The sequence below is a fragment of the Etheostoma spectabile genome, chromosome 2 (assembly GCF_008692095.1).
Source record: "Etheostoma spectabile isolate EspeVRDwgs_2016 chromosome 2, UIUC_Espe_1.0, whole genome shotgun sequence".
In the NCBI taxonomy this organism is placed as follows: domain Eukaryota; kingdom Metazoa; phylum Chordata; class Actinopteri; order Perciformes; family Percidae; genus Etheostoma; species Etheostoma spectabile.
In genome coordinates this window covers 15,497,542-15,511,710 of record NC_045734.1, presented here as the reverse complement: position 1 = coordinate 15,511,710, position 14,169 = coordinate 15,497,542, and the positions used below count along the sequence as shown (strand labels likewise).

The window sequence follows — 14,169 nt, the reverse complement described above, 5'->3', positions numbered from 1 at the left end:
TATATATATATATATATATATATATAAAGAAATGTGAGTTTCACAAGTTATTTGAATTAAAACGTCTGAATTCCCTGTTTTTAAATTTGATGCCCTGCAACCCTGACCCAGGAATAGAAGCTACTGTTTGTTTATGTTTTATTTTTTCCGTTACATACCGTTAACTTAGAAGACTAAATTAGCTACACTGGTCTCTCTCCCTCATGCATTGATACAGGTAATTGTAGCAGGAGACAAAAACTTCAACATGTCCTAGTGAACACAGTGAATCTGACTGCTGTAGCTGCGAAAGAAATGCATAAAAGTTGTACTAATTCAGCGGTTTGGTTCCAGTGTTGAGACAGCAGCTAGAGAGCTTAGGGACCGTCTACAAACTACAACACAGAAAAGAGATAAAACAAGAATATGTAGGCTATCAATTTAATGATGTTGTACTACAGTACTTACTTTAAAAAAATAAGCATACACTTATTTAAAAAAAATATTTTTATCTCTTTTCCGTGTTGTAGTTTGTAGGCGGTCCCTTATCACTATATCCACACCGGAACTAAACAGAGCTGAATTAGCAGAACTTTCATGCATTTCTTTTCACATCTACAGCAGTCAGATTCACTGTGTTCACTCAGAAGAAATCACTTCACATGGGTAGGCACTTTTAATTACATTTTGAATAGGCTTAGAGGCTAAAAACACGTTTAAAACTTGCCCTGTTGAAGCCCGTTGGGTGCCAACTCTAGCAAGAGGATAACAGTGTATGCAGCACCAATTGTTTTCATTTTTCTCTCTACTGACAGCACATCAAATTTACAAACAACAGAGCTACATGTTGGCATCGACCGGAATTCTGCTTTAAGATGGTGGTTTGGATATCCTTGAGCGTAAATCAACTAGGGCATTTAAAATAAAATGATTTGATCCAGGACACTGTCACCTGCATTTAGTCAATAATGTCAAGAGATCTTTTTATATCTGGGTGTTATTACCTGCCAGATAATCTCCTTCATTTCCACCATAGTTTGAATGCGTTGACATCTGGTTAAACAACTAGACCTTGTGGTGAAAATAACAGCATTTGCTCGCAGCACCATATTCAACAGCAGTTTGATTATGAAAACACAAAATTAAGTTGTGATGGTATTTTACTGGTACCCTAAGTATATCAAAGGGTCTTTGTTCTCATGTTATATTTTGTCATTTAGCTGACACTCATATCCAAAGTGATTTACAATTGATATATATGTCAGAGGCCGCACGCCTTTGGAGCAACTAGGGGTTAAGTGTCTTGCTCAGGGACACATTGGTTGATGTATCGCAGTGGGAATCAAATCCAGATCTCCCACACCAAAGGCATGTGTCATATCCACTGCGCCATCACCACCCGCCATTTAAAGAAAAGCAGCATTTTATCTCTCTCATTTGTATCAAATAGCTTCAATTGCATGCACTCTGTTAGTGATTTTTCCTTCTATCAAGCAGTCTTGGCTTTTCTCTCTCTGTAATTTATTCAACTGTTAAATGGCTGCCAACTGCCCTTCTGTCCTCTCTACCAGGATAGCATCACATGACCCATTTGATGTAGCTTCAACCCTAGCCCAAAACAAAGAGCAGCATGAAGAGGAGCTTGCAATAGCCCTGTCCGACCTCCCACCCAGCTCCGCAGAGGAATCAGTCAACACTGGACCTGGACCAGACTCCTCACAAGACCTCAGGACTTCCATTCTCTAGGGGGTCCAAGTGTTTTGTCTGTTTTTACTGTATCTTAACAAAATCCAAAAAGCCACTCTCCATCCCTACATTTAATCTACCCAGACACCCAATGAGTTAACCTAAATTCTCAAAGCCTAACCAAACTGACACAGACTGCCTTGAATTCTGACTATAATAACTACTGTATATGTAATACATTTGTATTTGATGTTTGTGACCACATGTCTGTTTGTGTGAGTGTAAACTGAAAGAAAAAGGAGCGAAGTAAGAGAAGGCTTTTTTCCCCTGCTCAGTAAAAACCCTTGGAACCTGGTAATACAGCCACCTCATGGAACAGAGATTAAAACTGCTGGAATTCTGCTCTAGGAGATTTCATAAATATGTTGGCAGTTTACTCAACATGGCCTTGTATAAACATGTAATGAATCTAATTTTATGTATCTAAGCTTTTTAGGCTACAAAGAAATTGTTAAGAAATGTTTTTCATGCTAACCAAATTAGTCATGCTATACAAAGCTGTTAGAATCGATGTAAAAAGGGCAGTTGGTATAAACCATTTTCACGTTTTATCAACAATTCACAAAAGCTTATTTTTGCGGTATCATGGAGCACCACACTCGCAAACAAAAAACAAAAAAAAACATTTGAGATGACATTACGTTTAAAACTGTATTTGATTTATTGTATTTTATTCTACCTGTGTATCATCATTTGTGATTTGAGCATTACCAAATTAAACTGACAATGGTGAATTTTTGCATTCGTTCTTGCCTCAAAGTATGGATTTCTTACTCTGCAGGGCACAATTTGACATTTTTGATTATTTGAGGACACAAATCAAATAATAAGAGGAATCAAATGACTAAATTGTGCGCAAAAATTATAAGGAATCTTTCCCTTGACTGCCTCCACAGATAAAAAACCATCGCCATGTTATTGAATCTATATCAGTCTTTTGTTGTGTGACCACACAGACTGACGTCATATGGGTTATGATCACACAGAATAAAATGACATGAGTGTTTAAAACACTGCCCTCCAGTGCGTGCGTGTGTGTGTGTGTGTGTATGTGTGTGTGTGTGTGTGTGTGCAGAGAGGTCTGGTCATGCGCTCAATAGCTATTTAAGCCAAACGAGGGAAATGAGCCGACTCTTGGGGGGCTATACTTCTGCAGACAGAGAGGAGCAGCATGCACAGTCAGAGGTAGGGGAAACACATTACACTGATACTTTTTACATAATGAACTATAGAATGCAATAAGTTTTAAAACTGTTTACAAACTGAAAGTGATATGAGATTAATGAACAACTAGTATAAGTGGCTATTGGCAAAATCTAATGAATGAATGAAAACCAAGTTTTATTTCAGATCTGGATATACAACAGATAGTGATAGTGACATAACAGCCCGTGTTTGTTGCACTGGCTGAGTATTATGATTGCATTCAATAATATGTGAAAACATTTATTTTATTAGGAACTTTTTTCAGTGGCTGTTATCACCGTTTTGTTGAAAAATAATTGCTCCTGCCAAACTATTAGTCACTTCTTCATTCATTCCTAATCAACAAGCTTCAAAAGACAAGCAAATCTAACTACAAAAAGGTTGAAGCAAATAGTGCCTTGCCGTCTTTTGTTGAAAGCAGTTCTGAACTTGTAAAAGTTGAAAGCTAATGGCTTTGTGAATTATAAATAATGACTCGCACTGCCTGCAGGGGCGTGTAAGAAGTGAAGTTTTGGAATAATGTTAAGACAACTGGCTTTAACAAGAAAACACAAACCCAGTTGTTCTTGAGCTCAATTGAAGTGTATGTCTGCAGTGTATTACGTGTTCTGTCTTCAACTTACTAAATGTGTGCCGGGAATGGCTTCAGTTCCTTACAACCCAGAACACGATGAGTGGTTTGGAAAAAGATGGGTGGATGTAAAACAATTCTCAACATGTAAAATGTGTCTGCTCTCTTTGTTCTTTTAAAACTCCTAATCTACTTTATTCTTACCTTATTTTCCCATCTAACTCCCCTCATGTACCTAAAATACACCTCTCTTCTCTCTGGATCTTGGTAGCATGTGGAGAGTGGGTCTCCTGGTGGTGACCCTGTGTGCCACCCTATCGCTGGCCCAGTTCCCCCGGGAGTGTGTCACCCCCACGGGGCTGCAGAGCGGCCAGTGCTGCCCATCCCCAACAGGGGCGGCAGGGGACGAGTGTGGCTCCACCACAGGAAGAGGGCAGTGTGTGGCCATTGCAGCAGACAACCGGCGCCACGGACCCCAGTACCCTTATGCTGGACGTGATGACAGAGAGAGGTGGCCTCTGAGATTTTTCAACCGCACTTGCCAGTGTAATGGGAATTTCAGTGGCTACAACTGTGGGCAATGTCGCCATGGGCTGACTGGACCAAACTGTGATCAGAGGACCTCTGTGGGTAAGAGAATGGACACAGTCTAAACTCAGTATTAGCAAACAAAAAAGTCAATGTCTATCTCTGACTGCACACCCTTTCAGATCTCAGTGGGCCTCAAAGACGTAGAAAAATTAATCAGTCAAGGGAATAAGGGTAGCATTTATTGTCATGGAAAGGAAATGTCGATGTACATATTTAATAATTTTTTTTCTTGTTCTTTTGTTCCAACCCCTTATCCTCTCTCTTCCTGCCCTTTTTGGATTCCTCCACCCCATTAACCTCACTCCAGTAAGGAGGAATATCATGCAGATGAGCACAGCTGAGAAGCAGGCATTTGTGAACAGTTTGGACCGAGCAAAGAGGACTGTCCACCCTAACCTGGTCATCTGTACACGGCGGTAAATACACAAGCATATTTATTGCATTATTATTGCATCATTCTTTATGGGCTTGATTATGCGAAAAAAATGCAAACAATATTTTAAAAACTGATTTAATGAAGTCATTTGAAAGGGAGATTGATATTTATTCAGTCTTTTGGTCTGGTTTTAAGACTGTAGAACAGACAGCCCAGCTTTGCCCAAGGTCCTGCAAGCAAAGTCTACCTGAGTCTGGCAGTTACATATTCAGTAATATAGCTATGAGTGGACCCATGCTGTGTTGTGAAAATTATCAGTAAAATCATAAAATTTCTCCTGGCAGCTTTCTGTTTAGGCTTCAGGTGGAAGAGCAACTTATCAGTTTAGGTAGAAGTAAAGGGATTTTTAGTCTTCTAAGTAAGAGTACATACATCTGTGAATAACCTTCCAATTTAGTTGAGGATTATAGTAGATACATTTTTGAAGCAATTCTCAGCTGCAGGTAGAAAACCCTACAGCTACAGGCCTCATATCTCACACGTCAAATCAACCAATATGAGTTTGGAGGATAATCTTACAGAAGTGTTTAGGAGAAACACAATGTGACATTTATCCTGCTGCTCCTGTCACTTGTAGGTACCAGGAGGTGTTTGGGCCCGATGGCAACACCCCACAGTTTGAAAACATCACCATTTACAACTACTTTGTTTGGAGCCACTACTACTCTGTCAGTAAAACCTACCTGGGGCCGGGCCAGACCAGCTTTGGAGGTGTAGACTTCTCCCATGAGGGCCCGGGTTTTGTCACCTGGCACCGTTTTCATCTGCTGCAACTGGAGAGAGACATGCAGGTGAGAAGAGGGAAGGAAGGGAGGGAGAAAGACGAGGCTAGTGGAGAAGAAAAGGGGAAGATAAGGCTTTTGGGCTGATGGTTTGATGAAGGAAGTGAGGATGGGAGAAAGGAAGGATGATGAGAGGAGGAAGGAAAGAGCGTGGGCATTAGAAGAGATGGAGAAGGAGTGAAAAGGTATCTTGGAGGAGAAAGGGGGAGCAGGGAGGGAATTATACAAAAGTGGAAAAGGATAAGAAAATGAGGGTGGTGTGAAAATGAGGGACTGAAAGTGCAAAGACGGTTGAATCCAATATTAAACTGCATCAGTTCATGTAACACATGCATGTGTATACTGAGATATCCATGAAGACTTCCTTTACTTTTCCATCTATTCAGGACATGCTGGGCAACCCAGCCTTCGCCCTGCCCTACTGGAACTTTGCCATTGGAGGCAGCGACTGCGACATCTGCACCGACGACCTGCTGGGAGCCAGGAGCTCCTTTGACATCAGCTCCATCAGCTCCAACTCTGTGTTCTCCCAGTGGAGGGTCATCTGTGAGAGTGTGGAAGACTACGACACTTTGGGCACCGTCTGCAACAGTGAGGACATTTGCAGAGACACAAAATATACACTGTACTGTTCAGGAGAGCAGTGTTGATGTACAGCGTAGTCTCAGCTGCACCAGAAAAGAGGGCAAAGAGCTAATAAAGAGAGCATGTAGAACATAAGCTGCTATAAATAATATCTTACAGCTGTTGTGCCGCATTCGATATTGCTCGCTTTTACTACAGTTGGTTTGAAATTACTCAACTTCTTCTGAGTTACTGTGTGCATCCAAAGAATTGCATTCTAATACACTGGATTTCTCTGTAGCAGACATCAGAACATACAGTTTTACAAGGGTTAATTCCCAATGGGTAAAGCGGTTTATGCTAGAATAAGGCATCTCTGTGTAACACTCTAAATCTGTGATCAGATTTGAAGGGATTGGATCTCATTCCACCGTGGCACCAGATTACAACTCAAAATCACTAATTTTGCTTTAGTTCTCAAATGCACATAATTCATACAATATAAAATATAGTTTTTCCTCTGGTATTGTGGAATAATGTCAGAAGAATGTCAATCCTATTTTGGCGTTGAGCTCTACAACAAACACATAGGGGGAGCGAGGGCTTTTGAGCAATTGTATGTATATTAGAAAAAAAGCTGCAGGAATTAGGTAACAGGTAGAACATGTGAGTGGCCAACGTGTGAGCGATCTGTCTCATTAATCCCCTTAGAGAGTCATGACAGGCCTGGTATTTCCTGCATCAACAAGCAACATCTCCTTAAATGGGTTAGGGGGGGTTGCCTCATTTGTGCATGTGCTTGTTGAAGACAGGAATCTAGCAGTCTACTGGCTCCTTTGATCTGAGGGAATAATCTTCAAACAGACAGACAACTCAGTTATGTTGCCTTCTGTTTATGTGCTTGTGTATGAGTGGGAGAGAAAGCACACAAAAAGAAAGAAAAAGTTCATGCATGCAAGAAGAAAAAAAAGAATTCTGTTCTGTCACAGAGCTCCCACTCGCTACTGTTGACTTTTAGTGAATAATTAACAAAGAACACTGCCATCCTGTCATGTTCAAGACTGATCAAACTAGTCTAGTCTCCCACATAGAATTAGATAGTAGTTCAATATCATCATCTTTCTCACCATTTCTGTGGGATCCACTGGCCTGAAACTGATCTACAATGTCCCACTAACCAAAGAAAACACAACTGTCATTGTTCAATTGTGATTTTTTTTCTGAGAGTAGAGTTAAGTATTGTACTTGTACTTTCTAGATAATATTATCTCTGACCTTTTGTCCTTACCCAGGCTCAGAGACCAGTCCCATCAGGAGGAATCCAGCGGGCAACGTGGCACGGCCTATGGTGCAGAGGTTGCCAGAGCCCCAGGATGTGTTGGACTGTCTGGAGCTCAACGCCTTTGACACTCCGCCTTACTATTCCACCTCCTCCGAGAGCTTCAGGAACACCATTGAAGGTGTGTCATGGGTCTGGATAAAAGCAGCACTAAAGATTTTAACATTAGTCAGGTTCAGTTCAGCTCAAACTGCAGAGCTGTTGAAGTACTGTGTAGCACACACACGGTTAACTTCAACACAGCCTTTGTTGTTCCTTATTTTGGTAAATCAGAGCTTTTATGTGTTGTTTCTTATTTTCTAGGCTACAGCGCCCCCCAGGGGATGTACGACCCGGTGATCCGCAGCCTCCATAACTTGGCTCACCTCTTTCTCAATGGGACAGGTGGACAGACTCACCTCTCGCCCAATGATCCCATCTTTGTGCTGCTGCACACATTCACAGATGCAATCTTTGACGAGTGGCTCAGCAGGCACCAACCAGGTACAGACAAACTAAACTAGATGCAGATACAAAAAAAATCACTCAGAAGGAAGAAAAGATGGATAAACCTAATTTTCTCATCGTGCAGGTGAAGTAGTTTACCCTGAGGAGAATGCTCCTATTGGGCACAACCGGAGATTCAACATGGTTCCTTTTTGGCCTCCTGTCACCAATGCTGAGATGTTTGTCCCTGCCCCAGAAAACTTGGGATACTCCTATGAGGTCCAGTGGCCTGGTACGCACGCACGCACGCACGCACGCACGCACGCACGCACACACACAATGACCCTTCATGACCTCACTCTCCTTTTTCCATAGCTCGTGCCTACACCCTGTCTGAGATCATCACCATAGCCATTGTTGCGGCGGTGCTGGTGGTCGCAGTGGTGGGTGGTGTTATCGCCTGTGCCGTGCGCGCCCACTCCTACCGCTCAGCTGAGGCCCTGGAGCCACTACTGGGAGAGACTTTCCGACGCTACTCAGAGGATGACCGGAGGTTGGACAAATCACAGTCTGTTGTTTAAGTCCCTGCCTTTCTAGAGAGGCCTTAACATGTTTTGTATTCCCCTACTTCTTACAAATAAAGTTCAACTGGTTTTGAACCCGGAGTCTGAATGTATTTGCTATAAACTGTAGGGCTGGTAGAGTCCTTTTGTTTGACACATACAGCAGAAGAGATGAGACTGCCTGGAGCTGCTCAGTTTATAAAGAATGGGCAAATTGCTGTTATTGGACAATTAGGGGACTATTTCTGATCTGAATAATATGCTGTACGGTATGAACAGACCGCAGACAGGTCTTAATACTAAAGGCCTTTGCTGCAGGCCAAATTTGCTTGTCTGAAGCCTGAGGCTAACCAGAAAACCACCTACGATGTAATGTTGCTTCTCAGCGATTAATCAGAGCCATGCAAATGTCCATGTCTCCATTACAGCACACACACTGCCCTCATGTGGATAAAACACATTACTGCCACAGTATGAGCCTTCAATTTACAAGTCATGTACTTCTGCATAGGTCGGAGAACTTGCACACACCTATAAGTAAGGACGCAGTTCAGTGAAATGTTATACTTCTATAATTTTTGTTTTACATTTTTTGTTTTGCCTTTACCAAAACCGATGTAATGGGTAGGTTCTGGGCTGCACAAGGCATAAAGTAATAATGCTATGTTAGTATGACATTTTTAGGCTAGGATAAATGACCAATTACATTAAAGAATACAATTTTTTTAACAGACACAGAGAACAATCTTAGAAAACAGCTTTTAGACCAACAAGTGTAGAATATATTTTTCGTAATGAATGAAGAATTTTACACAAGTACTTACCAAAAACATCAAAATGAATAAGAACATTTTCAGCGGTTTTAAAACTAATGACCAGATGATGCGGCATGTCAAGCAGTGCTTCTCTGCTATAACTGCATGACGGTCTCAAATTATTTCTTGCTTCAGGCTGCCAGTGAATGAAACGGCATGACAAAAGCAAGCATGCTTCTCTGCGCCAAATTTTCCATTAGTTCAGCTCAATTGCTTGTGAGAACCTAGATTTCTATTGTGAAATTGTGTGCAACTACTGGCACCTGCATTTATAAGTGTAATTTACTGTAAATACTCTACAGTAGCTAGAGTAAATCTCCCTGTTGGGATATTGTTCTTTTGCTTTAAGTAAAGCAGGATTTTGAGACTCAGCATTTGACTGAATTGCTTAGGAATTGCCTTTTTGCAGTGCCTGCTGGTATCTTGAAAAATAATCTCATGGGAATTGTTGGAAAAGATTTTTAGTTTATATTTTAGTTAGTTATTGATTTTACTAATTTATTTATTAATAAGGGTAGATATGACAGGCACACATGGAACAATCATTTGGCCACTGTTACCCTCCCAAAAAGGAGTGCCTTCAATTTGTGTACTCTCATGCAAGTCCAGCTAATGCATTACAGTTTTGCAACCAGTCAAAAGGCCCCACTGTCGGTTATATACATGATGGAAAGGAGGGACAAAAGGGCTGCACAGTGGAAAAGGCACCATTGCCCGTGGCTTGCTGGAATATTCCTCATAAATGATTGAGGTAAAGGGAATTTGAGGCTGGTTGTGAAAACCAGCAGATCAGTCTTCTTGCTTAATGAAAGAGAAGTGAGATGTCGATGCATCTGCCCCCTGCGACTCCCACAAGAGTTGTATGGAAATCCATTGAAGCACACATGATATAATACAGTATTAAAAAATATGTAAATTTCTTTATAGCTGCTAAACAAGTAGGAGAAAAGAAGAAAAAAAAGAAGAACCATTATAATGTTGGAAACATTCTGGTTAAAGGTTCAAAAACTATTTAACCATTTCTCCATTTTAAAACCCTCTTCACACCAGCCTTTAGGCAAGGCAATTGTTCATCTGGAGAAGGATGAACCAGACTGTGATGGCTGTGTTTCAATAAAGCTTGCAATGTGAACAGATGGCTTTGATTAATGCAGAAGCTCCAGACAGTATCTCCCTAGATGCCTCCTATTTCCTAAATGAGACATTTTTGTGCAAATGTATTGTTTGTGAAGTTGTCAACAGTAACTCTACTAATTAAGGTAAAAGTTCTGTGCATTTACAAAAGAAATGGCGCAGGTTTAGTATCCCTTGGCGTTTCTCTTGTCTTTGTCCTAGTTTTAAACTCATTTCTTCAGCTTCCTCTACAGTGTTGTACTTCTCAAACTAACCAATCCTCTCCTCAATGGTGGACTGTAACTATGTGCATTTAATCAACTAAGGTCAATTTTGAGATACTTTTATTTGAGTGTTTCCAATTTCTGCTTTTATTAATAATTATAGTATAGTATAATAATTATTAATAATTATAGGTTAAGATAAGAACTTAGCGATTACTGGATGGAAATTCTACAGTAAGCTACCCAGCAGTAACAAATAACAAAAAAATTAGCCCGACCTTTACCAACACCAACATTAAAGCAATGCACTCATAATTATAACACAATGATATAAAAAACATTATTCTGAAATGGGCAATTTTTTCATAATGTGTACTTTTACTTTGAGTATATTTTGTATTGGATTTCTACACTGTGGTTTTGTTACTTTTACTTAAGTAAAAGATCTGAGTACTTCTTCAAGAACTGCCTCTTCTGCTGTCACTCTACTGTAGTACATACTCTGTGATTTAGTGCTGCCCTGTCATGATATACTGACACACACTTGACTAAACCTGAGTGATGTTAAATATGTATTCAGGTTGAACAAAGACAGCAAGAAAGAGCGAGAGACAGACAAAGAGCATAATCACAACAATAAAACTCCCCCAAGGCTAAATTCTGACCACTGGTTTGGAAATAGATGCAAAAATATGCAGAAAATGCTTGGATCTTGCATTTATCCTTAAAAATGTAACTGCAGGCACAAACGTCCTTGTTTAACAATTCAGGAATCTTAGATATTCTCAGGAATGTCTTTTCTTTCTGGCCCGTATCTGTGGGATTTGAAAGTCAAACAATGATATCCTCTAGTTTCCTCAGCATTATTCCAGAGAGGTATCACAAAGCATCAAGAAATATTTCTGTGTTGTTATCATCCCTCATTAAAATTAGATCATATCTAAGGTGACAATATACACAGAGAAACATGCAGGAAGTGAGTAAGAAGAACAATAGAAGTCCTGGACTATAAACTATGTGTATACAAAACTCTAACAAATGAGCATTTAATAAGATCACTAACAGAACATTCAGTTGTACAATGTTACACAATCCCAAACATGGTGGCTCTGAGGACAAATGACATGAAGGAAATGAGACTGTGACGAAAACATAAATATCACACTATACATAAATTTATATAAAACAGGTATGAGCTTTCTAAATAAAGACTGCACATTGCACTATAACAATACTCCCTGAAAGACAACTGATCAAGTTACAGATAATGAAAACAGTAAAAAAGAATAACTTGGTAAATAAGTTGCTGATATTTAAAATATTAAAGATATTTAAAGTACATTGATTATTCAAGCAATCATGCCACACTTTTAATAAATGGAATATGAGAATAAAGAATAAAAGTAAAACTGTAACCTAAAACCGTATTGCCTTACAAAAGATTGGCAGAAGCACTTGGCATGTTTTGAGTCTTAGAAGTTGATCACAGTAGTTAACTTTGAATGAACAGAAGTCTATTGCATTGATGTGTGGTCGGCAGATACAAAAGTTTGGGGATTTGGGGGAATTTATTTATGAGTGTGTTTACATGATGCATATCGATGCAAAAATATATTATTAATACCTTGAATGGGATAATTAAGACACAAGATAATCAGGACACTGTTGTATTGGCTTTCATTGAAATTCATGATTGGGATATGAAGATTAATATAACATAACGTTACGTCAACATTTTAGTTTTTTCAAAAATCAGTGCTGTCACTCTTTTCTGTGGTTTTTACAAATACTTAAACAGGGACGAGGCAATTTCAACTTACTTTGTCTGAGGTAAATAACTCAGTAAAGGCTAAAATGAAAATATCTCAACTCATTTTAGCCTATATTAATTTCCTGAAAGGAACATTTTTAGACATTTTGTATCGTTTTTGCCTTACCTCAATGCAACACATACGTAAGTTCTAATAACACCTTAACAGGAACAGGAGTTTATATTGAGAAAACTGTGCATGTTAACTTCCAGTTGCAGTTAGATATAGCTTTTCCTAAACTAAGGCCCTGTTTACACGAATACGCTAGTGGGTGAAAATGCAAAAATATCAGGTGTGCCTTTCCTTTAGCGTTGCATTCCAGTCTATAGGGTAAAAAATGCATTGTGTGAGTCTCTGTGTGTGCCGCATGTGTGTGTGCACGCTGTGTGCCTTGAGTGTGTGTGTGTTGTGTGGCAGTGCGTCACACTACCACCTAGCCGCCTGGTGTGCATACTACGTCAAACTGCACACACTTTTGTGCACGCAGATTTCCCCCCAAAAAAGCTTAGAATAAAAAAGTGAGAACGCAACACCCCTTTTGTGCTTTCTCATCAGATTGTTTCAGTCTAAACATAGCCTCAATTCAGATACATTTACACGTACACCTATGATTTTAAACAAAGCTATATCCCTTTAACTGTCCACATTGTCTTTCTTAAGGTTGTGTGAGGCAGTGCTACAGGAGGCAGACCATACTTTGGAAAGACATAATAACGACCAGACACAATGAGCCGTGTCTCAAGAGAGTACTGTTAGGACTACAGTTCCCTTGGTCTTCTTGAGGATGTCCACAGCTTCAGCGTGAGTCACGCCCTCCAGACAATGGCCGTTTACGGCAATGATCTGGTCTCCACGTTTCAGCCTGCCGTCCTCTATGGCCGCCCCCTGCAGAGTATAAAAAGACTAGTCTGTCAGTGATCCTGAGCTGGTTACGCCATGACAGTACAAACACAAAAAACAAAATGATACTGCAATTACCGAAATGTAAACGATCACACGGAAATGAAACGCCCATCTGAATTAAATTCTGTTAAACATGTTTAAAACTACATGTTCAAATCATACACTTATTCACAATTCAAGGGTGTAACACTTTTAACCAATGATGTATTTAGAATTCTAAATACTGAAACAATTTGTGATGTTAAAGCATGTTAATATTATTATTGTTCAGTCATTAACTGTTAAAAACCTTTTTCAGTTTATGCATGTGGCTTTGTGTTTTTGTCTCTTACTGTGTGGTATAAACCGAGACTTTGCCAGTATAACTGAATACCATGCTGTAAATTGATTTCCACACCAGGATCCCCATGAAAGACTTCTCCTTGGAGGGCGTTATCTTACCTTGTTGAAGACAGTTTTGATGTAAATCGGCAGGTCTCCGTGAGGGCTGCTGAACCCTCCTACGATGCTGAAGCCCAGGCCCGAGGAGCCTCTCTCTAGAGTGATGGTCTTATAAGTGCAAGCACTGCGGGAAAAGGATGCATAACAATACATGTGTGGTGTTGGCCATGCTAGTGCTGCACTAGCTCTGCACTGAAGTGTGTGTGTGTGTGTGTGTGTGTGTGTGTGTGTGTGTGTGTGTGTGTGTGTGTGTGTGTGTGTGTGTGTGTGTGTGTGTGTTTGTGTGTGTGTAAATAATTATCTCATCTCACCAGGACAGAAAAAGGTGAGAAAAAAATGGTACATTTCTGATATTCTGTCCTTTTGTGAATTCCAAGAATTATTGCAGAGTTTGTTTTTTACAACTAAAGAGTAATATTCTGGAACACTGTTTCTCAACCTTACCCCCAAATTCTACAGGATGCGGAACGGCTGCGGATCCGCTCCGGAACGGCAGCGGAGTCATTAGGTTTCCATTAAAGTCAATGTGTGTACTTCCACAGACTGAGGAACTGCTGTGTCCCAGCTGCGTCCCAGCTCCGGCGATCCGCAGCCCTCCGGAGCAGATACGCAGAGCTTCTATTTTTGGAGAGCTCCGCAGCAATTCAGCACACGGCAGA

The 14,169-nt window shown here is 40.2% G+C and overlaps 3 protein-coding genes across 7 annotated transcripts in view; 2 read left to right on the top strand and 1 right to left on the bottom strand.

The window, feature by feature from the left end:
* si:dkeyp-118a3.2 (immunoglobulin A1 protease) overlaps positions 1-2,459 on the top strand; it is an 8,314-nt gene extending 5,855 nt beyond the window's left edge. For both annotated transcript variants that reach the window (XM_032544408.1, XM_032544396.1), the window contains exon 6: positions 1,551-2,459. In XM_032544408.1, the coding sequence (XP_032400299.1) occupies positions 1,551-1,725 (175 nt within the window). In that variant the 3' untranslated portion in view covers positions 1,726-2,459. The remainder of the gene's footprint in view (positions 1-1,550) is intronic.
* A 367-nt stretch (positions 2,460-2,826) lies between these two features.
* Positions 2,827-14,169, top strand: part of tyrp1b (tyrosinase-related protein 1b) — a 24,276-nt gene continuing 12,933 nt past the window's right edge. The window contains exons 1-10 of one of the 2 annotated variants that reach the window (XM_032536648.1): positions 2,827-2,910; positions 3,774-4,132; positions 4,401-4,509; positions 5,107-5,320; positions 5,698-5,902; positions 7,168-7,335; positions 7,518-7,697; positions 7,786-7,932; positions 8,016-8,251; positions 12,931-12,935. In XM_032536648.1, the coding sequence (XP_032392539.1) occupies positions 2,897-2,910; positions 3,774-4,132; positions 4,401-4,509; positions 5,107-5,320; positions 5,698-5,902; positions 7,168-7,335; positions 7,518-7,697; positions 7,786-7,932; positions 8,016-8,221 (1,602 nt within the window). In that variant the 5' untranslated portion in view covers positions 2,827-2,896 and the 3' untranslated portion in view covers positions 8,222-8,251; positions 12,931-12,935. Of the gene's footprint in view, positions 2,911-3,773; positions 4,133-4,400; positions 4,510-5,106; positions 5,321-5,697; positions 5,903-7,167; positions 7,336-7,517; positions 7,698-7,785; positions 7,933-8,015; positions 8,252-12,930; positions 12,936-14,169 lie in introns of those variants that run through there. The other variant, XM_032536638.1, reaches the window with a different exon arrangement.
* si:dkey-92j12.5 (multiple PDZ domain protein) overlaps positions 11,385-14,169 on the bottom strand; it is a 42,034-nt gene continuing 39,249 nt past the window's right edge. For all 3 annotated transcript variants that reach the window (XM_032536606.1, XM_032536616.1, XM_032536626.1), the window contains 2 exons: positions 13,511-13,634; positions 11,385-13,051 (listed from right to left, as the gene is read on the bottom strand). In XM_032536606.1, the coding sequence (XP_032392497.1) occupies positions 12,905-13,051; positions 13,511-13,634 (271 nt within the window). In that variant the 3' untranslated portion in view covers positions 11,385-12,904. The remainder of the gene's footprint in view (positions 13,052-13,510; positions 13,635-14,169) is intronic.